This window comes from Malus sylvestris, chromosome 1 (genome assembly GCF_916048215.2).
Source record: "Malus sylvestris chromosome 1, drMalSylv7.2, whole genome shotgun sequence".
Lineage (NCBI taxonomy): Eukaryota > Viridiplantae > Streptophyta > Magnoliopsida > Rosales > Rosaceae > Malus > Malus sylvestris.
This window is the reverse complement of record NC_062260.1, coordinates 8327046-8353500: the sequence shown is the minus strand read 5'-3', so window position 1 is coordinate 8353500 and position 26455 is coordinate 8327046. Positions and strand designations below refer to the sequence as shown.

General features: G+C 41.6%; 4 protein-coding genes across 5 annotated transcripts in view; 3 read left to right on the top strand and 1 right to left on the bottom strand.

The window, feature by feature from the left end:
• Nucleotides 1-13677: 13677 nt before the first annotated feature.
• LOC126607369 (uncharacterized) lies at nt 13678-15851 on the top strand. Its single transcript, XM_050274959.1, has 3 exons — nt 13678-14595; nt 14984-15694; nt 15810-15851. Exons 1-3 carry the CDS (start codon nt 13678-13680, stop codon nt 15849-15851), a joined length of 1671 nt encoding a protein of 556 aa, XP_050130916.1.
• LOC126607280 (uncharacterized) overlaps nt 15825-26455 on the top strand; it is a 32608-nt gene continuing 21977 nt past the window's right edge. The window contains exon 1 of the mRNA XM_050274855.1: nt 15825-16082. Coding sequence (XP_050130812.1) covers nt 15855-16082 — 228 coding nt within the window. The 5' untranslated portion in view covers nt 15825-15854. The remainder of the gene's footprint in view (nt 16083-26455) is intronic.
• The window catches only part of LOC126585385 (uncharacterized), a 74223-nt gene continuing 67919 nt past the window's right edge, over nt 20152-26455 (bottom strand). Inside the window, exon 2 of the mRNA XM_050249837.1 lies at nt 20152-23011. Within this exon, the coding sequence (XP_050105794.1) occupies nt 20192-20683 (492 nt within the window). The 5' untranslated portion in view covers nt 20684-23011 and the 3' untranslated portion in view covers nt 20152-20191. The remainder of the gene's footprint in view (nt 23012-26455) is intronic.
• LOC126584252 (uncharacterized) overlaps nt 21227-26455 on the top strand; it is a 74411-nt gene continuing 69182 nt past the window's right edge. Inside the window, exon 1 of one of the 2 annotated variants that reach the window (XM_050248740.1) lies at nt 21227-21269. The gene's annotated coding sequence lies outside the window, so the exon portion shown is untranslated. Of the gene's footprint in view, nt 21282-26455 lie in introns of both variants that reach the window. The other variant, XM_050248777.1, reaches the window with a different exon arrangement.

Below are 26455 nucleotides of genomic sequence, written 5' to 3'. Positions count from 1 at the left end.
CCTTGAATGTACATCAGCGAACCTCGTCCCAAAGTGCATGTTTTTCTACCAGAGCGAAATAAGTCTGCCAGAGTTAGATCTTCTTTCATGATCAATTCTCCAAACATCGGGTGGTCTACTGAGAGTCTTTTTTGGAAAGCTGTATTAGCTATCAAGTCATTGCATCCGACTATCTTTGCCTTTTTTGCTTTGAACATCTTCACATAGTCGGGAAGTGATTCCTTTTGGTTCTTCTTGACGTTGAACAAGTGATCAGACTTCTTCTTAATCGAGTGATAGGATGAATATTCTTTGGTGAAAACAAAAGAAAGTTCGTCAAAACTCCAGATGGATTGTGGCGGTAGGGTGTAAAACCAATCTTGCGCTTCGCTTTGTAAAGTGGTGGTGAATATCTTACACATGAGATCATCGTTATTTCGATAAAGGATCATTACGCTTCAATAAGGCTTTAGGTGTCTCTCCGGGTCTTTATCCCATTTGAAGGATGTGAAATGTGGCATACTAAACTTACGTAGAGGCTTTGCCTGCTCGATCTCGTCCATGAAAGATGACATGCTTATGTTGGTCATGTCCCGTTGTAATGCCTCGTTAGTGACCTTGTTGCGTTGGAAATTGCACAATCGCTCAGTTAGGAGTCTCTCTACTTGTTCTTGAATTTTCCTTTGTTGGGGTAGCCGATCTCTCGGCTGTCCCTAGTCGTGACCTACTGGTCTAGGCTGTTCTTCCATGTGTTCGGCTTGTCTATTCCACGGCTACAGTGTATGTGGTACGTTCCTAGTAGGCGAGTAAGTTCTTCGCAAGCTACCGGTTGAACTTGAGTCGGATTGAGTGACTGCTTCTCTCCGTCCGTCGTGAGATTTAAGTTGGAAAATGTCAAATCTGCAGAGAAATATGGTGAAAATGTCCTCGATTCAATCATCGACCTAGAAATTTGAAGCTAGGATGGTTGAACCTGTCTTGGACCGATTTGGGCTAGTTGGGACACCACAGGAGTGGTCTGCGACACACGTGGGTGCTGGGCCTGGGCTCCACTCGGGAGCGCGCTAGGCTCACGCTAGGTCACGGCTCGGGCTGGCTCTCCTTAAGCTTGGGCCCGTGTAGGTTGGAATGGCACGGCTTGGGCTTGCAAGCCTTAGGTCGTTGTCATGGCACCATGGGTTTAGGCTTTACCGAGGGTGGCCATGGCGGTTGTTTCCGTGGTGGCTACTACAGAGAGGCCGTGTGATGGTGGTGCCGCTCCACTTGTCGTTGCGTTGAGCCTTATGGATCGTCATGGTCCCAATTCTTGAACGTTGGAATTTTCGTTCGTCGTTGTTTCTGAGTTTCTAGTCATTGTACTTTTCTTTTACATTTTATCCAAGAATTTTTATAAATAAAAATTCAAAGAATAAGAATGTACAAAAAATCTACAAATGAACAAGAAAACTAAAACCTTGAATGCGAGAGTCTTTTACGAGCGTTTGAATCAAGACTCTCATTGAAAGCACCAATTTATGGATGCAAATTTCCACCTTCTTCTTCTTGTACGAAAATGCACCTGCAAAACAATAATCACCTTAGGTTAAGGCCAAAAGCCTCACACACTCACAATGAATGGGGGCTTTGGCCGAAGAACCTCCGATATCAAAGTTAAAATTTGAGGGAGAAAGTATTTAGAGAAATTTGGAGAATTTTAGAAGAGAATTAGACTTCGATTTTGGAGAAAATGAGGGGCTATATATAGGGGTGTGGCCGACCTTATTAGGACAATTGGGACCAGCCACATTTGGTTTATTTGTGGGATTTATTGCAAGATATTATGGAAATAATATCTTGCAATTACTTTAGGCAATTAATCAATTAAGTAGATAATTAACTAATTAATTTAGGTAATTAATCCAAATTTGAAAAGAATAATTAGGAGTTACCTTGTGGGTGAAGATTTGATGAGGAGTGATGAGAGGGTTTAAAAGAATACCATTTTGATCACCCTTGACCTCGATTGAGCCGTTATTGTTCGTTGCATACGCGTGGAAGTCCCGATATGCTTCAAGGGTAATTTTGTCTTTTTACCCAAAAGTCCACGTGTCGTCTCCATATTTAGATAAAAGATTGGATTGACTCCACCACATCACGGGCTCGACTCCACCGTAGCACGATATTGTTTGCTTTGGGCCCCAACCACGCCCTCACAATTTTGTTTCTGGAAACTCACACGAGAACTTCCCAGTGGGTCACCCATCATGGGATTGCTCTCGCGCAAACTCGTTTAACTTTGGAGTTCCAATGGAACCCAAAGCCAATGAGCTCCCAAAATGCCTCGTGCTAGGGAGAGATGAAAATATACATATAAAGCATAAAGGATCCACACCCCTAAACTATGTGGGATCTTACATCCATACCATCGCTTGTCAAAGCATTTGCAGACTTTCTTGACATAATGAAAACAAAGTGAAATACCAATTCTAAAAGAAATCAGTGGAAACTACGTTGGACAAAAACCGAAGAATGAGAAAAAAAGTGTCAACAAACATAGAATACAAATGCAAAAACAAATATACATCACACTTAATGATTAAAGGCAATGAATCACATATATTCTTAAGATATGACCAAAAAAAAGGGAAAAAAAACAAAAGAAAACAAAAAATAGCCAAAAACTTAAAACCAAAGAATTCAAAAGTTTAAATCGCTTACCTTAAGGCCATCTCCAACCGAAGGGTCCAGAGGGCCGAAAATAGCCCTAAAACCGTCTCCAACCGAGGGCTAGGCCAGAGTGCTCTGGAATCTGGGAGGGCCCCACGGAATTTCAAAGGGCCAAAGGGCCAAAGGGCTGGCTGCTTTCGGCCAGCCAGCCAGCCCCGAGCTGGCTATTTTTTATTTTATAGTTTTTCTATTACTGTCGGTTTTAACCAACAGAATTAAAGAAGGATTCTTTAATACTATTAGTGTCGGTTATAACCGACACTAATAGTTTGAAATTTTTTGAATATAATGGCTAGTAGCCGTTGTATTAAGTTTTTTATTTTTTTTATATGAATTTAAACTTGTTTTTTTCCCTTTTTTTTCCTTTTCATATCAATCAAATTTTGTTTCATATTTTTTTTTAATTCTATTTTACAAAATTTGTTTCATATTTTTTTAAATTCCATTTTTTTCCTATAACTTCTATTTCACAAAATTTGTTTCAATTTTTTTTAAATTCTATTTTTTTCCTATAACTTCTATTTTACAAAATTTGATTCATATTTTTTTTCATATAACTTCTATTTTACAAAATTTGTCATATTTTTTTAAATTCCATTTTTTTTCCTATAACTTCTATTTCACAAAATTTGTTTCATATTTTTTTTCAATTCTATTTTTTTTCCTATAACTTCCTAGGCCATTTATACAACATTAAATTAAATTAAGTAACATGAAATAACATTAAACAATATGAAACAACATTAAATAACATTAACCAACATACAAATTATACAACATAAAAAAACATTTAACAACATGAAACTTAACCGTTAGCTGACATCATGTTGACATCATGTTGACGTCACTTAGCCATTGGATTTGAATTGAAATTGTAGTTTTTAAATAATAAATTATGTTTGGCCCTATGGCCCTTTGGCCCTCGGTTGGAGACGGTTTTTTGTGACAGGGCTAAAACGTGCCCTCTGGCCCTTGGTTGGAGACGGAGGCAAATATGGCCCTGTACTGTTCATTAAAATATTAATATCTTGGGGAATCTTGGAGGGCCAGAGGGCTAAAACGAGCCCTCTGGCCAGCCCTCGGTTAGAGATGGCCTAAGCAGCTGGAACTTTGAAAAACAAGATTGTCAATATGCGCAAAAAGGCAAATAATCACTGATTATTACATTGGAAAATCCGACTCAATTTATTAAGTACAATATGAACAAAAGTAGATCATGGACACAAATTTTTTATATAACTAATTTGAATTGAAAACCATATATCATAAATTTAAGGGTAAATTACATTTTACCCCCTCAGATTTGGGGTTAATTTCTTCCTTACAACATCTTTAAAATATTTCAATTTTATACATTTACTTATCATTTTATTTCAATTTCAGACAACCGTTAAAAAATATGTTAAATTTACTGTTAAGTGATGACGTGGCAAATATGGAGTCCCCATTTGTGATGATGTGGCTACTACATGTGTGCCACGTGGCTAAACAATTAATAAAATAATTAACTAAAGAAAAGTTATATATATATATATATATAATAATAATAAAATTAAAAAATTAAAAAAAAAAACTAGAAGTCTTCCCCACCCATCCCCTCCCTTTCCCTTTCCCCTTCCTCGCAATCCCCCCACCCCCACCCCCACCCCACCCCACCCCACCTCTCTCCTTCATTCTCTTCAACTCCCCCAGCCGATCCCTTCCCCTTTCTCGGAATGACACACCCCGACCGAGATCAAGGCATGTTGGCCGTCACGTGAGAGTGACGTAGCCATGTGCACAGTGCGGAAGCAATAGAGATAAGAAATATACGAATAATTAAAAACCGAATTACTAGAGTGCACTACTAAATAGGAAGTGATAGGAGTTAGTTACAAAAATAAACACTCCTAATCAGAGCATAAGAAGTATAGGTGCAATCCAATAAGACAAGTACTAGTTATACAGTACCAGGAATGTCCTACTATTATTTAGATAGGTCAGAACTGCTGACGTCCTCAAGCCACCAACAGCAAGCTTACTTAAAACCTGGAGGGACGCAAAATAGAAAACGTGAGTGGGCAAAAACAAATGTTTTACAAAACCATTTCATTTAACAACATATCTAACCCCTCGCTGTAAAACATGTATAATTTTTCCCAGAATCAAGATATAAGCATATACATAAATATATATGAAATCATAACAATTCAATTCATACTTCACATAATCATTTTCATATGTATGCCATGCCAAGATATAATAGAGTAAGCAATTCAGGTAAGAATAATTTCATAAAAATATAACATATTAGCCGGAACCCCTGTGGTAGTCTGTACGACTGAATTCATAGCTCAAAAGTCACTCTAGCCGGAGTCACTACTATGACCTATACGGCAATATGCTGCACAAGAGTCAAAACCAAACAAAAAGGTCTATACGACAATAATGAGTGTAATATAATCATGCTCAATACTACTCTCATATAATAGCTGGGCGATAAATCGCTAGTCACCTACGAGTCGGAACCATAAATAAGGTCTGTATGACAAGATTGTGCACCTAAATTGGATCCAATATAAGCATATGGTCGGGATGTGACATAATAAACAGGCCTGTGTCATATCTATGGCTAAATCACAATCACCCTAAGCGCAGTTTTATGAGCTCAACATTATTCAATCACATATCACATCATCGTTGATTCACATACCAACACAACTTACCTGAGCTTACCTGAACGTCCACAACACCACATTTATATATATAAAGCATCACATACCAATTCATGTATGAATTATAAACTCATATGCATGGCATTTATGGCATACTATCATTTAAACACATATTTCTAGGAAAATATCAAGTATATAATATATACTAAAAACCAAAAGCGCACTCACTGATAAGTCGAAGGGTCGTAACCCCCGAGTCGGCCTTGGATACGCTCGTCCTCAGGGTAAGTCTCACATATATGCGAATTAACTGTAAAAACGTTATTTTAAAGCACATAGGCAAAACTAGCTAATAACTTCTCATACATAGCTCAAAATGGGTATATGAATATACCACAGTGATCTACACAACCTCAGGATCATCCCCAAATTTTCAGATTAATTTTTCGAGGCCTCACACACCGCCACACGCCGACGAGTGCACGGCAAGATGCGCCTCCGTGCGCAGGGAATCCTGACGGATGCCCTAACTGCCGTTAGGAATATTCCCCGGAATATTTCGTTAAACCCAACAGTAACCGTCCAAACTAACTGACGACATGAGAATATTTCGTCAGACTCGACGGAATATTCCTTCATCTCCTACCTCCAACTCCGGCAACCGTTGCAGGGGCCGAAAATTGGGCAATTTTTCAAACTCTTTAATCTCGCTCATTTCTTCACCATTTTTCATGCAATTTCCACCAAAATGAAGTTTAGGAGGTAAAGAATTGCGTTATACCTCTTTCATGCCTCGAATCACGTAAATCACGTCGGAGAAGTCCTCGAACTCCGGCGACCTCTACAAAACTCCGTTTTCGAGCTTCCCGTGACCCAAATCCTACCAACAATGCACTCCGAGCATCGTGAGGACCTTCTTAAGCTCACTGTGGTCCTAAAATTCACAAAAACTCAAGGGTTTAAAAGTTGATGAATAGTACCCAAGTCGAAGGTCCATTTTTTTGGGTTTTCTGATGTCCAAAATCATTCCAATTTATGCCAAAACAAACAAGAGGACTATGAGATTACCTTTTAAGCCTTAGAACAGCTTGAAACCTCCACGAACTAGTTTGGTGTACTGTACACCCACGGTTTCCTTTCAAACTAGGGTTTCTCGAAGGTTTCCTTGCTGAAAATGGGTACCACTCGACTCATAAGGATCCTAGGAACACACTGGAGACCTCATAATCTTCGATCCGTGTTGTTTTGGGTTTGTTTGTGTGTGTCCGTACGAGTTTGAAGAGAGAGAGATAGTGAGATAGTCCGAGAGATAAGGAGAGAGAAGAGAGCACGGGAAGGAAGAGAGAAGGAGTGACTATGGTGTGTGTGTGATCCACGTGGTCACCAATCCAAAACCACACAATAACCTCTAAGTCTCACTATGTCACACATACACACTACAATTTCCCCGTCCAAGGATAAAACCGTCAATTTACATCATCGAAAATTAAATATTCGGGATAGGCTGTGACACGGAACCTCCCCACCCCACCCCACCCCACCTAGATACCCATATTTGTTCTTAAAAAATAAAAATAAAAAACCAGAAATCCAATTTTCTTCTTCCTCTTCCCCACCCATCACCCTTCTCCCATCCATCATCACACACCCCCAAAAGTCCCACCTGAGCACACCCATTTCTCCCATCCCCATCACCCCTCCCAAAAATCCCCCATCACCCACTTCAAAAATCCCACCTGAGCCCACCCCTTCCGTCCAAGCTCTTGCATTTTCTGTGGGAGTGGAGACCGCTGGTGAGCATCTCTACAAATCGATCGGCGATAGGAAGAGGAAGAAGAAAAAAGAGGAGTGCATGAGATTAGGGTAAAGGTTTGAGGCTTTACGGAGAAGCTCATCTCCTAGAAAGAGAGAAGAAGAAGAGCGAAGGAAGAAGCTATCAGAAGTTGTGATGAGGAGAAGACTGAGAAAGGGATTTTTAGAAGGGGTGATGGGGGATGGGAGAAGGGCGTGGGCTCGGGTTGGATTTTTTGGGGGTGGGTGATGATGGATGGGAGAGAGGGGGTGATGCGTGGGGAAGATGACTTCTGTTTTTTTTATTTTTTTTATTTGTATTTATATATATAACTTTTTTTATTAATTTTTTAGCCACGTGGCACACATGTGGCATGACACACCCCGACCTAAATCAGGGCATGCTGCCCGTCACGTGGAAGTGACGTAACCATGTGTACAACGCTGAAGCAATAAAGATATAAGGGAATTGCGAAGGAATAAAAACCAAACTACTAGCAGAACTAGTTAAGATAGAGTGCTAGTGAGAGATTAAGTGCGAAATATACAACCAGAGCATAAATATCCTAAGTGCAGTCAAGCAGGACAAGTACTAATTATACGACACCAAAGGGTGATCCTACATTTATGATGTTCTGTCAGAACCACCGTCGAAGTCCTTGTGATCCACCAAAGCACTTCTACCTAAAACCTGGAGGGGCGCAAAACAGAAAGTGTGAGTGGGCAAAAACAAAGCTTTTCAAAATCATTTCATTTCTCAAAAGTTCTAACCTCTCGTCGTAAAACCTGTATAATTTTCCCAAAAACATAGAATATATATATACATATCTCAAAACCATGCTCAGAAAACGATATTCATAAGTATGCCATGCCAAGGTATCTCAATGCAATGCTATAGGTAAACCAGGCAAAATATATAAATATCAAATATCGCATCAGCCAAATCTCTCTAACTCAAACTGCACTGCTAAGTATACAACTCATAACCAATCTCAATCATATCAAATCAAATCCTGCACATGAGTCGGAACCACCTACAGTGGTCTGTATGACAAGACTAGGTGTAAAATAAATATGCTCTAGTGCTACGATCACGTGAAGGCTATGCGAATAATCGCGGGTCACCTACGAGTCGAAACCACCTAAAGTGGTATGTATGACAAGCCTGTGCACCTAACTTGGATCCAAGGTGAGCATACGATGTAGGAGGTGAACATAACGTAAAGGACTGTGCCCTAACTCTGGACAGGAGCACTAACACCGGGTGCAGGTTTATGAGCTCTCAATACATCACAACATATCTCACATAACCGAAACAATCTCATACCTTTCCTTTGATTTATGAACTTACCTAGCACTTACCTATGCATCCGCAACACCAATCATGAATGTATGCAACTACTAATGCATAATTAAAATAGATAGATACTTGCATGGCATTTCCAAAACATATATTCATTTAAATTCATATTCTGGGAAAAATCTCAAGTATATAGGTATATACGGAAAACCAAAAGCCAACCCACTGGTATGTCGAAGGGTCGTAGCCCCTAAGCCTCGATTGATGGCGCTCATGCTCAGGATAGGTCTCACCTATATGCGAAATAACTGAATAAACGTTATTTAAAGCACATAACCAAAACTAGGTAATAATTTATCATACAATGCTCAAATGGGGTATTTGAATATATCACCATGATCTACTCAACCTCAGGAACATCCCCATACTTTTAGAAAAAAATTCCAACCACCCACACGCCACGAAACGCCAGCCAAGGCACGGCCAGACAGGCCGCCCACTCGCGGGCATGTGCTAGGCACACTGACGGAACACTTAATGTCGTTAGGGAATATTCCATTAAAAGTAGCATATTCCGTTAAAACTAACCTGACACAGTTAGAATATTCCGTCAAGTTTGACGAAATATTCTCTGTCTTCTTCCTTCGAACTTCGGTGACCGTCGCTGTCGTCGAAAAACTGGGGAATTTTCAAACCTTAATATCTCAGTCCATACACAACCAAAATCCATGAAATTTGTACCAAAATGAAGCTTACAACGAGTAGAACAAAACCTTACCTTTCAAAAGTGATAAAAAACCGATGGAACTCGTCGGGAAATCCCTCAATAATCCGGCTAAACCTGCAACTCGTCGAAATTCAACTTCCCATGTCCAAATCACTTCATTTTCCTTTTCCGAGCTTCGTGAAGATGATCTAAAGCTTCCTATAACCTTAGAATCTTCCAAAAACTCCACATTTACGTGTGCATGAACAGTGCACAAATCGAAGGTTCTTGGTTCTCTGGTTTTCAAAGGTTTCACGTCCAAATAATAGTATCAATGGGTTCCTGGGCTCGCAAGGAACTTGAAAATGGTCTCCATAACCTCGATCCATGAAGAAATGGTTTGGTTGAGGTTCGTCCGTACGTATGGTACAAAAATGGAGAAAAACCGAGAGGGAAGAGAGAGAAAGAGAGGGTCAACGGGAGAGAGAGTGTGTGTGTGAGTGTGTGTGGTCCTAATCCTCTTACAACCAACCAAAACAATTAGAACCTTTAGTTCTAATTGGGTCGAAAAGGTTAGGAAGAAAATAATTTGGTCCACAACATAACTTAAACCACACAACAACACAAGCGTCTAAGGGCATATTTGACATTTCACGCCTAAAAATATAGTATTTCGGGACGGGTTGTGACATGGCAGCCATGTCATCACAAATGGGGACCCCATATTTGCCACGTCATCACTTAACAGTTAATTTAACAGATTTTTTAATGGTTGTATGAAATTGAAATAAAATGATAAGTAAATATATGAAATTGAAATGTTTTAAAGATATTGTAAGGAATTGAAATTGACCCTAAACCTGAAAGGGTAAAATGTAATTTACCCTAAATTTAAACAAAAGTAGATCATGGACACAATTTTTTTATTTGAACAAATAGAATAAAAAACCGAAGATTATTAGGACAATAGCAAAAGAAGCAAATATTATCTAGAAATGAACGAATACTGAACACCAAGTGGGAAAAAACTGTAGTCATAACTGATAAGCAATTCACGAACAAAAGAAAAAACACTGTTTTTAAAAACAACGCAGAAATATAACATTGAATTCAGAGCTGTATTTAGATTACACAAAAGTCAACTTAAAAAACCACAAAGAAAGAAAGCAAAACTGAACAACAAACCTTTTTCAAAAAACAGCAGTCACACCCTTCTAACCTCTGATTGATCCGTAATAACGAAATTAGTTTGAAATGAAAAGAAATCGTATTAATCAAATGAACTCAGAACATAAAACCAACAAAAAACAACAGAGACAAACGAAGACACCCATCTTTATTTAAAATGTGTACCAAACAAAGACCAGCGGACTGAGCAGCAACTGTCCCAGCCATTAACCAAAGATAGCCATTCAAAACATTATATTATGCAATTGTGAGTGAGAGTCAGAGTAAGAGTAAGACCAAAAGAAATATTATATTGTGAGATTGTGAGAAAGAGTGAAAATAAGAGTGAGAGAAACACACAGAAATTCTACAACGAAAACAAAAAACAACGAAATCACACACACACTAAGTGAGAAAAAAAATTATATTGTGAGATTGGGAGTGTGAGAGTGAGGGTAAGAGTGAGAGAAAAATTATATTGTCACATTGTTAGTGAGAGTGATAGTCAGAGTAATAGAGAGAGGAAGCCACGAATAAATTTTTTGTTATGAAAGAGCAGGCAGACTACGCCCATTCCTTTATATTCTCCCTCCAGAAGGTTGTTGACAATTAATAAAATTGATAGCCTACAAAACTCAAAAATAACTATTTTTTAAGATACAGGATTAATGAAAACAAAAAAATAAACAACAGAAAATGTTAAGTCATCCAATACTAAAATAGCTTCTTTCTATATTGTATGTACGTTGTAGTATTGGATGACTTAATGTTTCCTATGTGAGATCCTCAAACAGCCAAGAAATAAAATTAATACAGACGCAAGTACAATTAGATGCTTTAAATGAATTACTTGTCAAGTCTAAATGCTGAAAATCTCAAAGAATATCAAATATTCAACATCACAGTCACATGCACCACAAAAGTAGATGTACATTATCTCTAAAGTATAGACCAGTAAAAGCACTTTTGGAGGCAATTTTTTCTCTCCTTCGTGAGAGCTTTTTCTCCGTCGTGAGCTTCCGTCGTTGTGCGTGTCATACTGTGGGTGTGGGTCGTTCGCCTTGCTGTTTCTGGGTTAGCTTCCGGTGTTGGTGGTTTTCCTTTTGGGCGTTTTTCTGAAAGGGGTAGGTGGTTCTCCTCTGGGGCGATTCTTGCGAGGGGTAGGTGGAGCTAGTTATTCTTTCTTGATAGTCTTCGTTTGGGGTGTGTGGGTCTTCTGTTGGTGGTGGGGCTTTCTATCAGTATCTAATTTGCCTGCTGTGGTCCGGCTCTTCTGTTGGGGGTTTGTAAGATTGGGGTTGGTGGAACTTTAATTCCGTCTTGTGCTCTGCGATTGGGGTTTTATTTCCGTCTCTGTGCGCTACGATTGGGGTTAGCGTTTCGTCTGGTTGGGGTGGGGTCAGGATGGGTGAGAGTGGACAGGGCTATTATCCCCTTCATTCTCTGATGTGGGGGTTAGGGTTACACTGTTTGGTCAGTTTGGGGGTTGGGAAGTTATTTCTCTGTACGGCTGGTATAGATGTGGGATTGATCGGCTGGCAAAAATGTGGTCTCTGTGAGGTTGGCGTGAAGATGGGTACCAACCAATCTCATAACTTTAAATGCTGGAGTAGTATTTATGGGTCTTTTGAGATGGTGGTTGGCAGAATTAAAGGAGCTCATCCTCTTTTCTCCCATACCGGTAGGTATTTGCAGGCTTATGCCTTTAATGCCTATGGTATTGCTTTTCCTTTGGTTCTGCTCGAAGATTCGAGGCAGATTCAAGATTCACGACTGGTACTGGCGGGTGCTTCTAGGGTTTTTTCTGCGAAATCCAAGTACTCTGCGGCACCTCAGAGGCTGTCGAAGGTGTGGAGCCTGCTTCTTATGGAAAATCCTGGTGTGGAAGAGCTTGTTGTGCATCTGGATCGTTCGCTGGATCTGTCTACGATGGAGATTGGTGTTAAATTGGTTGGTAAGGCTTTGACGCAGAAATCATTGAATAGGTGGGGTATTAGAAATATTCTTAACTCGGCGTGGAAGGACCTAGGTGAAGTGGGAATTAAATGGGTCCGAGAGAATTTGTTCATTATCTCTGTTCCGGATCAGAGTATGGCTCAGATGATCCTGGCGCAGGTGCCGTGGGCTGTCATGAAGAAAAATTTTGTAGTGAAAGCTTGGCCTCCGGACCTTGCTTTAGAGGAAGTAGACATGAAGACTGTGCCTTTCTGGGTTCAAATCAGAGGTGTCCCTTTAAGTATGGTGTCCAAAGAGAATGTTACTCGGCTCATTAGGCCGGTTGGTGCTTTTCTGGAGCTGGAGGACCCAGTAAAGGCTCGAGGCTTCTTAAGAGCTAGAGTGTTAGTTCATTCGGCGAACCCGCTTGTCCTTGGATGTTGGTTGAAAAGGGAGGAAAACCGTGAGACTTGGGTTGAGTTTCGGTACGAGAGGCTCCAAGATTTTTGCTATCATTGTGGGCGGATTGATCATATTAACACGGAGTGCTCCTACGCGGCGAACATGGGTGGGCCGGAGGGCTATGGAGATTGGATTAAAGCTCCCCCGGTGCGTGATGTTGTGGCGCCCGTGCGCCCGTCGCGTTTGGGAGTAGGAGAAAGGAGGACGGCTGGAATGGTAAGGGGCCGTGATCGTCCTGAGTTGAGGTTGCAGAGTCCGATCCAAAGGGTGACTCCGAGTAGGCAGGACACAACTGGGGATACAGCTGGGGAGCATGGTTCTCACACCCGTGACAAGAAGAAATGGCGTAGAGTGCAACGACAAACTTGTCCTGCTAGTCAGATTCAGGTGGTGGTGCCTCAGCTTCGCCGTCAACTCAGATGGGAGTGTGGTGACGGGAGCTTCCCGTCAGTTCTTAACCATGTGGTTTTCCAGGGGGGAGAAGAAGGGCCTTCAATTCGGATTCGGGATGTCAGTGAGGCTTATGCTGAGACTATACCAGATGGTGCTGGTGGGGAGTCCTTGGGAACAAAGGTTAGTATTTCTCAACAGTGTTCAGGCCTGGTGCGACATGAGGTTGGTGGAGTTAAGAGAGGAGTGGAGCCTCCGGGTATGGAATTAGTTCCATCCCCGCAAAAGAAAACTCGAGGGCCCATCCCGGAAGCTGGTAGACAAGTGCTTTATGATGGAACCATGGATGTTCGTGGTCTGTGGGATCATGTGGAAGCTGTCTCGGGTGAGACGAAGGGCAGTGTCTTGGCTGTTTGTGCGGGCAACCTGGCTCGGGGTGGTGGCGGCTGGCCTTCAACAGCCGCACGATCACCATGATTCTGGTGTTTTGGAACTGCCGTGGTCTAGGGTCGAACACGGCAATTAGGGCCCTCCATGGTCTTATTAGAAACCAACGACCCTCTATGATCTTTTTATCTGAAACTAAAATGAAAGATCATAGATTAGATGGTGTTAGGAGACGTTTGGGTTTTCATTATGGTGTCAATGTTTCTCCTGTTGGCAGGGCAGGTGGGCTTAGTTTATGGTGGGATGACTCCGTAGAAGTGCAAACTCTGTTTTCTTCTAAGAATATTATTGATGTTATAATGCGAAATGATGGCGATGGAAAGTGGTTCCGGGTTACTGGAGTTTATGGAACTCCTTACAGGGAGGATAAAGCTGAATTTTGGGATTGGATGTCGAGTTATTTTTCTCTTTCTGATATTCCGTGGCTATGCGCCGGGGACTTTAATGAATTTCTTTGGGATCATGAGAAGTCCGGGGGTGTGGAGGTCCTTTATAACCGGCCTAGGTATCTGGAGAACTTCATGCAGGCTACTAATTTGTGGGATCTGGATTTTAATGGTCCTGCTTTCACTTGGCATGGTATGCGACATGGTCATTGGGTGGAGGAGCGGATTGATCGGGCTTTGATCAACGGGCTATGGCAGGACTTGTGGCCAGAGTCTCTGGTTACGCATGGGACGGTTATGGGGTCTGATCATTGTCCTCTCATTCTTAAAACTAATTCGGAGAGTATGCGGGGGCGTAGGGTGTTTAAGTTTGAGGCATTCTGGGCTAAGGAGAATGAATGTGATCAGGTGGTGCGCTCTTGCTGGAATAGACAGGAGCCGGGTGAGGTGCTGGTGAGGTGGACGAAGAAAATTAACGATTGCAAATCCAGTCTCATTAGGTGGAGCCAAAATAAATTCAAGAAGAGAAGTCAAATGATTCAGGAACTCCTTCTTCAGTTGCAGGAGCTTCAGAGGGATTGGCGCTCTAATTGTGACGTCATTAAGCAGAAAATGCAGCTAGTTGATGATTTGAGGGCTCAGGAGGAAAGTTACTGGATGCAGCGCTTTCGAGTAAGATGGCTTCGTGAGGGGGATGCAAATACTAGTTTCTTTCATACTTCTACTTTGCATCGAAGACGACGCAATCAAATTATAAAAATTAAGGATTAGTTTGGGCATTGGGTGGAGCAACCGGGTCGTGTTCGAAAGTTGGTGGAGGATCATTTTATGTAAACGTTTACTTCTGGAGGAGCCCGGATTTGGGGCTCTTTGTTGGACTGTATTAGCCCGCGAGTGACGGAGGATATGAATGGTTTGCAAGGATGAAATCAAGTCAGCGATATTTAAAATGGGTGGTCTTAAAGCTCCGGGACCGGATGGTTTTCAAGGTATCTTTTATCAATCCTTTTGGGAGCATGTCTTTGCGGATGTATGTGCTTTGGTGAGGGAGTTGATGCAGGGGTCGAGGAGTCCAGCTACTCTCAATGCGACGTATATTGTTCTGATCCCAAAGGTTCCGCACCCTGAGTCGGTTTCACAGTTTCGGCCTATTAGCCTGTGTAACTATTCTTACAAGGTGTTGTCCAAGGTTTTGGCGAACTGGTTAAAGGTGATTCTTCCTAAGCTTATTTCTCCCTCCCAAAATGCTTTTGTGGCGGGTCGTCAAATCCAAGATAACATCGGGATTACTCACGAGATGTTCCATTTTTTTAAAGGAAGAACTGCGAAACGGAAGTTTGAAATGGGACTCAAATTGGATATGCAGAAAGCCTATGATAGGGTAGAATGGGATTTCCTTGACGCGGTTATGGAGAGAATGGGATTTTGTTGTATGTGGAAAAGGCTTGTTATGGGATGTGTTTCTTCGGTAAATTTTGTTGTCCTTCTTAATGGACAGCCAGGTAAAAAGTTTGCTCCATCCAGGGGTCTCAGGCAGGGTGATCCCTTATCTCCTTATCTGTTTATCATTCTGGGGGAGGTTCTCTCGTGCATGATTCAAGCTGCGGTTGACGATAAAAGGCTGGAGGGAGTTAGGATTGGTGGCTCAAGGCCCGTTATATCTCACTTATTCTTCGCGGACGATACCCTGCTGTTCTTGAGAATGGAGGATAAATATTGTAGGAACTTACTCTCTATTCTTGACAGGTATTGTGAGGCTTCGGGGCAGAAAGTGAATCTCCTGAAGTCTAGTATTTATTTTGGTGCGAATGTTCCTAAAGGGGTGGCTGCCAATTTGGGTGGCATTATTGGTGTGTCTGTGGTTGATAATCCGGGCACTTATTTAGGGGTCCCTGCCATCTGGGGTCGTTCCAAGAAGCGTGGCCTAGCTTATGTTAAGGGCAGAATTTTGGGAAAGCTCCAAGGGTGGAAGCAGAATGCGTTGTCGAGGGCGGGGAAGAGAAGTTTTGATTAAGGCTGTGGTCCAGGCCATTCCTGCTTATCCTATGTGCATTTTGAAATTTCCTGTTGTGGTTTGTCAGGAGTTGGATGCCTTGGTTGCGAAATTTTGGTGGGGAAGCCATGGGGAGAACCGAAAGATTCACTGGGTGTCGAAGGAGGTGCTTGGCCTGCCTAAGGATATGGGTGGATTGGGTTTCAGAAATTTTCAGGAGTTTAATGATGCGTTCCTTGCTAAGCAGTGCTGGCGGTTACTTACGGAGCCGAATTCATTGTGGGCTCGGGTTATTAAGGCCCGGTACTTCCCGCATTGCTCTTTTTGGGAGGCTAAAAAAGGGGCTCGGGCGTCGTGGGCTTGGTCCAGTCTTCTTTCGGGCAGGGAGCTTCTTGCGAGCGGATCTCATTGGCAAATTATGGGTGGGGATGATGTGAGGGTTTGGGTGGATAGGTGGCTGCCCTCTCTCCCTTCGGGGCACCCCTTGCCGCTTGGTGAAGTTTCTGTTTCGTCGAACTTACGGGTTAGCTCCCTCATTGACGCCTCTTCCTGTCAATGGGATATTGATTTCCTAAGACCATTTCTATCTATGGCAGATCAACGGGCTATTCAGGAAACGATTATTGGTGACTCGAGATGGAATGACCGGCTTATTTGGGCTGCTAACCGGAATGGCAAATACTCTGTGAATTCGGGGTACAGGTGGCTTCAAGTTCGCCCTATGGACGTGAGGGAGCATCGGCTGCCGGCTGTTCGATCGATTCCTAAATCTCTTTGGACTTGCATTTGGCAGCTGGATGTGCCTCCCAAAATTCGGCATTTCTTATGGGTTTCGTTGCATCTTGGCCTGCCTACTGGTAAGGCTCTTTATACCAGGAGATTATCCCCCTCTCCCTCTTGTCCTCTTTGTCGGAGTGCTGATGAATCTGTGGAGCATGTTTTCCTTCGCTGTCCTTGGGTGGCGGCTGTTTGGTATGGTGGAGCTTTGAATTATAAAGTTGACGTTGCCGGTATTGATTCGTGGGCTCTGTGGCTGCAATCTGTGTTCTCGTCTAACTGGGGCTCCTCGGTTGACAGGCAGTGGTTCCAGGCTTATGTTGCGTTTACTTGCTGGTTCATTTGGAAAGCTCGTTGTGATTAAGTGTTTAATCAGGTTTCTATCAACCCGGCTAAAGTTATTTTTTCACTGTCGACTGCTTTCGGGAATTTTTTGCTTGCTATGTCTTCTGTGGGTTCTGCTCGGCCTGGCTCGGTCTCTCGGGAGGATGGTGCTGTCAGGTGGTGTCCTCCTTCTTCTCCATTTGTTAAGATCAATGTGGATGCTAGTTGGTCTAAATCTTCTCGGATGGGTTTTGCGGGGGTGATTGCTAGGCAGGACGATGGGGGTTTTCTGGCTGCGGTTCGGTCTTCTATTTCGGCCCCTTCTTTTTTTGTGGCTGAATCTTTTGCGATTCTGCGTGGTTGTGAATTGGGTGCCTCGATGGGATTCAGCTCTGTTATTATTGAATCTGACTCTCTTCAGGCTATTTCCTGTCTCAATGGTTCTCTTGAAAATGGCAGTTGGGAGGCCTTCCCCATTTTGGCTAGAGCTGCAAGGGTGGGTTCGGCTTTCCAGAACTGTCGCTGGTCTTGGGTTCCAAGATCAGCCAATATGGCAGCGGATGCTCTCGCGTCAGCTGGTATTACGGAGATGTGTGATTTTGTTTGGGTTGACAGACCCCCATCTTCGTTAGTTCATGTTTTATGTAACGATGGTCTTCCATGTCCTCATTAGCGGGTTGGGGTGGGTTTGGGGTGACACTTTCTCTTAGTGATTGTGTCGTTTGCTGTATCCCTGCTCACTGCTTTGCTTGGTGTTTTGCCTCGCTGTGTTTGCCTCGTCGTAGGCTCTCTTGCTTCTGTTTGGCTTCTTAGCCTTGGGTTTCTGGTTTAAACTCAATCCTTTAAAAAAAAAAAAAGTATAGACCAGTAAACAGTTAGAAATGCAGGTCACGGTATGTAAAGTAATTTGAAAAACCCAGGATTTACAAATGTAGTTCAAGGCAAAGTCAATTGGACTTCAATTGTAAAAGGCAAATTCAAAAAACACAGATTTCACAAGGATAAGTTAGCCTAAACCCTAAACCCTAAACCATAAGAGCAACTCCACCCTTGTGGATTGCTCGGGGGACAGGCGAGAGAAGAAGGGCACGAGGCCCTGTGGATTTGCTCCAACATGAAGGAGCCTGAGCGGAGGTGGAAGCCCGAGCGGAGGGCCTGTGAAGAGTTGACAGCCCGAGCTCCGGGCCTTTTTTTAATTTGTTTTTTGTTAGGCGCGTGCACCCCACTCGAGTGTGGGGGTGCGTCGCTTGACAACTTTTTAGAAAAAACAGAAGCCTTTTCAGACTTAAAAGTTACCGTTGGGAAGCCACATGGCTTTCCACGGTCCGTTCAATCTCAACGGCTATTTAACTTGGACCGTTTGATCTCAACGGTAAAAAAAATAAAAAAAAATCTTATTTAATATCAACCGTTCGATCTGAGATCAACGGTCGATATTAATATGCTTTATAAATAAATAAATAAAACAAAAAAATAGTTTTAAAATGAAGAAAAGTTACCGTTGTGACACGTGGTACAATTTGGAGTGTTGGAATTCAATTTTTTTTAAATCCAACGGCAGAGATTAATTATTTGAATAAAAAAATTAAAAAATTGTAAAAATATCTGAATTTTTTTTTTAAAAAATGCTTCTACTTTTCTATAAATACTTTCTCATTATCATCTACCTTACACCACAATTTCATATGTTCTCAACTACTTTCAATCACATTCCTATCTTTCTCTCAAAGTTTCAATCCAATTTTTTCAACAAAATGACTACTGATGCAGGTACGAATTGGACGTCTCTTGGAGATGTTGCATTGTGTACTAGCTGGGTTGAAGTTACTCATAGTTCGGGTACGGGTAATGAGATGTAGTTGCGAGAAATGTGGAGTCTTATTTATACCTATTATCTTGAGAAAATGGGTGGGAGTAGAACCAAAGAATCGATGTCTAGTCGTTGGAAATTAATTAGCCAATCGTTTACTATTTGGAGAGACGCCTTGGCACAAGCTAGTAGTAATCTTCGAAGTGGGGAAAATTACACGGATCAGGTAACAATATATTATTATTTGTTTGTACTATACCCAAATTTATATTGTAATTATTTGTTTGTATTATTTATTTGTTACCTACTTTAATTATAATTATTTGTTTGTATTATTTATTTGTTACCTACTTTGATTATAATTATTTCTTCTCCCCCATTATGTAGCTAATTCAAGCACAAGCTTGGTATGGTGCCAAAACCAAAACAAAAAATAAATCATTCAACCGGTGGGAATGTTAGAATATTGTCAAAGATTGTCCTAAATTCAGAGTTATGCCTGTCGGTCCAGAAGTTATCATGAACAGCACCCCGCTATACTTTACACCTGATAATGGCTCGCATGAAGATGATGCAGAAGAAGTGCCCGAAACGCCCATCCTTGAACAAGTGTCGGGTTCGACCCGTTATCCAATTAGGCCTCAAGGTAAGAAGGCTTCAAAAAGAAAAAGAAGTGCTTCCAAACATGATTATGCAAAGTACATGGAAGAACTTACTCGCCATAGTGAATTAACTTTAGCGCTGGAAATGGCGAAATTTGAGGCTGATAAGGCTAGAGAGGAGGCAAAAGATGCAGCTGTTGAGAGAGAATTTCAAGCTAATCAGAGAGAAAGAGAGCTACTTAGGCAAGAAAGGGAACTGGTTAGAGAAGAAAGAATGGCTCAACGAGATCGTGAGATTATGAACACGCCTTTAGAAGGGAAGTCGGAGAAAGAGGATGTGATGCGTAGGAGGCGTGCAAGAGAAGCGAGAGCAATAGGAGATGGTCCTAGCATGACAAGAGAAGATCATCCTAGCACCACAAATTGGTTAAGTGATGATGATTAGAGTACTTTTTGTAATCGGAGCCCATAGTTTTCCAATCACCTTAGGTTGTAATTTATTATTTATTGAATTGAGTATTTTATGTTGTTTTGAATTTATTGAATTTAGTACTTTATTTAAAGTGAGAATAAATTTATTTAATATGGTAATATATTTATACTATAAGAGAATCTTTATTCAAATGACATAAACACACCAAATAAAATTACATAAACACACCAAATAATAAAAACCTCACTAAATGAACTAAAATAAAACACACCAAATAAAATTACATAAACATACCACAACAACAACAACAACAACAAAGCCTTTTCCCACTAAGTGGGGTCGGCTATATGAATCCTAGAACGCCATTGCGCTCGATTTTGTGTCATGTCTTCCGTTAGATCCAAGTACTCTAAGTCTTTTCTTAGGGTCTCTTCCAAAGTTTTCCTAGGTCTTCCTCTACCCCTTCGGCCCCGAACCTCTGTTTCGTAGTCACATCTTCGAACCGGAGCGTCAGTAGGCCTTCTTTGCACATGTCCAAACCACCGTAACCGATTTTCTCTCATCTTTCCTTCAACTTCGGCTACTCCTACTTTACCTCGGATATCCTCATTCACAATCTTCTCCTTTCTCGTGTGCCCACACATCCCACGAAGCATCCTTATCTCCGCTACACCCATTTTGTGTACGTGTTGATGCTTCACCGCCCAACATTCTGTGTCATACAACATCGCTGGCCTTATTGCCGTCCTATAAAATTTTCCCTTGAGCTTCAGTGACCTACGACGATCACACAACACGCCGGATGCACTCTTACACTTCATCCATCCAGCTTGTATTCTATGGTTGAGATCTCTATCTAATTCTCCGTTCTCTTGCAAGATAGATCTTATGTAGCGAAAACGGTCGCTTTTTGTGATCGTCGCTAGATTGCTCCGGTCATTAGTGTGGGTAAGTATATAAATGGATAGAGATAGGAAAGCAAACACCAGATGTACGTGGTTCACCCATATTGGCTACGTCCACGAAATAGAGGAGTTCTCATTAATTGTGAAGGGTTTACACAAGTACATAGGTTCAAGCTCTCTTTTAGTGAGTACAAGTGAATGATTTAGTACAAATGACATTAGGAAATATTGTGGGAGAATGATCTCGTAATCACGAAACTTCTAAGTTCCGGAGTGTGGTATCGTCTTGACTTGCCTTATCTGTCTCGTAGGTAGATGTGGCATCTTCTCTGGAAGTACTCTTCCTCCATCCAGGGGTGGTATCTTTAACTGGTGGAGATGCACAAGGTAATGTATCAATTTCACTTGAAGCTTACTTGTAGTTTCGGGCTTGGTCAAACGCGATACAAACCATGTAGTAGGAGTCCTCCAAGTCGCCGAGCTAGGGGATCTGCTGAAAGAGGTGACAGACAAAGTAAGCAATCAGAGCTCCAAGCAATCAGTCCCAGATCAGAACTTTGATTTCGAGTTCCGGCTGATTGTTCACATTCACCCTATCTTGCAGGCAGCATGAAGGATAAAGAGAAGAAAAATGAGAAGAGATGATATGGGATACTTTTGCTTTTGAAGAAGTAACTTTCCACAGGCTTATTCTTGAACTGGGCTGGAGGGTTTTCTGGTTTCCTCCAGAGTATAAGGCCGACTGAAGAATTTGAGGGTCAAAACAAGTCCATCAAATCTATAGTACGTTCGACCCTGCTGATATGGGATACTTTTGCTTTTGACAGAGTAGTGGATGTATCGGCACGTGTGCTGTTACGCTTGTCTCCACATGCTTCCTTGTATCCTTCTCACTTGCCCTATATGTTCCTCAGGCAGATGCGGTATCTTCCCTGGAAGCATAAGATGTTGAAGATAAGTACTCGACAGCAATGCCAGGTAAGTAATCAAGTAAGGGGTTCCAAGCAGTCAGTTCCTGACTGGAAGCTTGATTCCAAGTGCTGACTGATTGCTCTCTTTCTCCTTGTCTTGTAGGTAAGAACAAGGCCAAAGGAAAAGACAGGGAAAAAACATGATATGGGATACTCTTGCTTTTAACCCTGATGATATAAGATATTCTTGCTCTAGTATAGCTTGTTTGCAGAGGTATTATCGGGGGGAAAGAAAGCTGAATATTTCGAAAGGCTTCTTTGGGAGTGCCCTCTCAGATATGAGGAAGGGTTGAGCATTTTTGCAGGTCTGCCTGTCTGTTGGGGATGGAGGTCAACATATATAGGAGTCTCCCTAATAACAAGTAGTAATGTTATTCCTTTACCCTGCTTGGTCATAACACGATAGTGGGAGCTGTCAGCTTCACATGTTTTAACTTTGTCAGAGCACTTTGAAAAAGTGGTCTATGGTATCTGGAAAGCTGATGTTGCGTGTAAAGATTACAGACAAGCTTTATCCAAGAAGATCCGGCTCTTGAAGTTGGGAAAATGGTGCCTCTTCGGTTTTCGAACAAGCAATCCAGTCGGAGATCTGGCTCTCGAGATTCGGAGAACGATGCCTTTTCAATTTTTGAGAAAGCCATCCTGCTAGGGGTCTGGCTCTCGAGATTCGGAGAGCGGTGTCTCTTCGATATTTGAGAAAGTAATCATGTTGGGAGTCTGGCTCTCGAGATTCGGAGGGCGGTGCCTCTTCGATTTTGGAGCACGCAATCTTGTTGGGAGTGTTTTCTCGAATGTGAGAAAAGGTTGGGCATGTTTGCTAGTCTATCTTGCCACGAAGCACAGAGGTTGACACACAGGGACTTTCCAATTATCCAGCAGTGGTACTGTTCCTTTACCCTTGTGGGTAATAATATGGTAGCTAGACCTTCAAAATTTATGTGTCTAAACTTTGTTAGTGCTGTTTCTTTGCTATTCTTTTACCCTTCTTGGTCAGAGCGGTGTAGTGGGAGCTGCAAGCTTCACGTGTCTCAACTTTGTCAGAGAACTTTGGCAAAGTTATATGTGGTACCCATGAGCTAATGTTGCGTGTGGGAAGTAGGTGATTGAACAGTAAGATTCATGTGCTTTCTACTTCACCAGAAATCTTCGACATAATGCCCATAATTTCCGCAAAGCTGACAGGTGCTGACAAGGCTGGAAAAGTAGGTGCCTCTTCGATTTCTGAGATCGGCCCTCGTGGTCTCTGAGCAGCCTAGCTTTTGAGAAAGCAAGCCTCTTCGATTTCTGAGATCGGCCTTCGTGGTCTTTGAGCAGCCCAACTTTTGAGAAAGCAAACGTCTCGTGGTCTCTGAGCAGCCCAGCTTTTGAGAAAGCAAACGCCTCTTCGATTTCTGAAGCTTCGTCGAGTGCAGATTTTTATAGAGGCTGGCATTAAGTTCCAAAGCACACTTGAATCTCCACCAGTAGAAGCTCCATTCTTGCACTTCTAAGATCTTGATTTGTCCGACCTCTTCTCTCTTCAACACCTTTGAAAATGTCTGACCCCTCCGACCGTCGTTTTGACTTGAACCTTGTTGAAAAGGCAGCCACGCCTTATCCAGACAACATATGGCGCCCATCCTTCGTCTCCCCTACTGGTCCTCTTACTGTTGGGGATTCCGTGATGAAGAATGATATGACCGCTGCGGTAGTGGCCAGGAACCTTCTCACTCCCAAAGATAACAGACTACTTTCCAAACGGTCTGATGAGTTGGCTGTTAAGGATTCTCTGGCTCTCAGTGTTCAGTGTGCAGGTTCTGTGTCTAACATGGCCCAACGCCTATTTGCTCGAACCCGCCAAGTTGAATCATTGGCGGCTGAAGTGATGAGTCTCAAACAGGAGATTAAAGGGCTCAAGCATGAGAATAAACAGTTGCACCGGCTCACACATGACTATGCTACAAACATGAAGAGGAAGCTTGACCAGATGAAGAAATCTGATGGTCAGGTTTTACTTGATCATCAGAGATTTGTGGGTTTGTTCCAAAGGCATTTATTGCCTTCGTCTTCTGGGGCTGTACCGCGTAATGAAGCTCCAAATGATCAACCTCTGCTGCCTCCTCCTTCTAGGGTTCTGTCCAGTACTGAGGCTCCAAATGATCCCCCTCCAGTGCCTGCTCTTTCTGGGGCTCTACCGACTGCTGAGACTTCTCCTAAGCAACCTTTGTGAAGGCTCCCTCTTGTTTGTTTATTTTGACTCATGTATATGTACATATTTGTGACTTATCGGGGATATCAATAAATAGCTTTCCTTCATTTCAACGTATTGTGTTGAATACACCAAAACCTTCTTCGCTAAGTTCTCTGAATTTTCTTTTGTTGAAGCTTGTATGTTGAAGCTTTGTGAGTGGAGCATGTAGGTTGAGGTAGTATTCCTTTAATTTCCCGAGTGAGGAAAACTTCTCGGTTTGAGACTTGGAAAATCCAAGTCACTGAGTGGGATCGGCTATATGAATCTTTGAACGCCATTGTGTGATGTGAAAATTACTTGACACACAAATTAAACCCTCTTTTTGACAATTGTAGTATAGATGTAAGTAGGGTATCGTTCTAGGCCGGGGATTAGGAGGGATTGCTAATCTATTCTAAATTAATTTAAAAATATTAAACAAGACTCAAGGACACAAAACTAGGCTAAAAACTCTAATAACTCGAAACACACTTAGGATAACTCAAAATAATGAAAACAATCAAATTAGACACTAGGAACTGCAATGGACGGAAATTGAATTAAAAGACTAACAATAAAGAAAACTAACTAAATAATATAATTTAATAATGGATGGGTGTTTGGTTTTGATGAAAAGTAAATTAAACTTAATTAAATTACAGAATTGACAAAAACATAACATTAAGGTAAAATGATAAATGACAGACTAGCTAGAGGGTTCTTCTCCACACATGTTATACTTGCATACAAAATGATTTCCAGTTGTTCATTTAATAAATTGTGAATCTCAATACTCCAAATTAACCGTGAATAGCACTTTTTTAATCTTCAAGTTTTCCTTAAGTTATTGAATTGGACGGGAAAACGCATACAACAATTCAAACATTCTTCAAAAGTCCCCTACGTGAAAAGCACAATAGAGATAAAATCAAAGATCATTAAACTTTGTGAAAACTATAAGCATTGACGAGGCATTCGTAACTATGAAAAGCATGATACTCTTGCCAAGAATTTACTTAACGTGATTGTGACTAGCAACCTTTACTACTTGTGAAAATAAGTTCATAACGATTAGGTGAAATTCACTTATATTCTAGCATCAAATTCATGCATGTAAATTAAGCGTGCACTCTCAACCAACATACACAAATCAGTTTTTATACGAACGGATAAGTAAATTGAAATCACAACTTATGAAATCACAACCGAAGGTAATCAATTCATATTACAAATATATTCATGGTTTTGAATTAACCTCTAGCCAAAATAAAATTTAATTACACATTATTAAAACAGAAATAAAATATAGATTTAGAAAGATTTAACCGAGAGAGAGGAGAGTGCTTGCTGCTTCTGCCCTCGGTCTGTCCTCCCTGTTTTCTGCACACTGCCTCTCTCGTCAGTCTCTCTGCTTCTATCTTCTTATTTCTTATTTTTTTTTTTTCGCACACTTAGTCTTCCCTGTCCTCTCGCGTCAGTCTCTCCCCTGCCTCTGTTCTTCTGCCCTCACGCTGACTCCCTTCTCGAGCTGCCCAAAGGGCAGCTCCCCCTTTTCCTTAATTCCCCCCCAAGACCGCCCCCGTTTTTCTCTCTTCTCCTGCGTCTTCTTATCCTTTCTCACCGAGGCCCCCCTTCTTCTGCGAGCTGTCAGTCTTTTTCCCCTTCTTTGGATTCTTTTTCCGTCCCCCGTGTGGACTCCTCCATTTTCTCTGCTTTGCCAGTTGCTGTCCCCTAATTCTTCTGACTTCCTTGGATCCCTTTGTCGCTGACCTGCTTTCCTCCAGCTGCAAAGGCAGCTTGCTTTCCTCTATATTCTCCTCCCGATGCTCTCCTTTTATTTTCATTTAGTTTCTAGCAGCCCCACATAGCAGAAAAATAAGTTCTTTGGATCATGTTACTCCTACAAACACAATATATCAAAAGTATCATAAATACTTAAAGCTTTCAAATAAATTAGACAAGAAAAGAAATATAAAATGATGAAATATAAAGTTTAAATATTGGTTTATCATTTAGCGTCACAATGGTTTAGCAATATTGTAATTTAAATTTGCTTTTCACGAATAAAATTTCACTTATTCTATTTTTATTTTCTTTGCATAACAAATCCTATAAACACAAAAATAACATAAATAGCTCAAAAATATAAGGAACTAACTAAGAAAAGACGAGTGAATTCGAAGTAAAAATATATATAAATATGATCCGATCATTGTGCTCGGTCCTGTGTCATGTCCTCCGTTAGATCCAAGTACTCTAAGTCTTTTCTTAGATTCTCTTCCAAAGTTTTCCTAGGTCTTCCTCTACCCCTTCGGCCCTGAACCTCTATCCCATAGTCGCATCTTCTAATCGGAGCGTCAGTAGGCCTTCTTTGCACATGTCCAAACCACCGTAACCGATTTTCTCTCATCTTTCCTTCAATTTCGGCTACTCCTACTTTACTCCGGATATCCTCATTCCTAATCTTATCCTTTCTTGTGTGCCCACACATCCAACGAAGCATCCTCA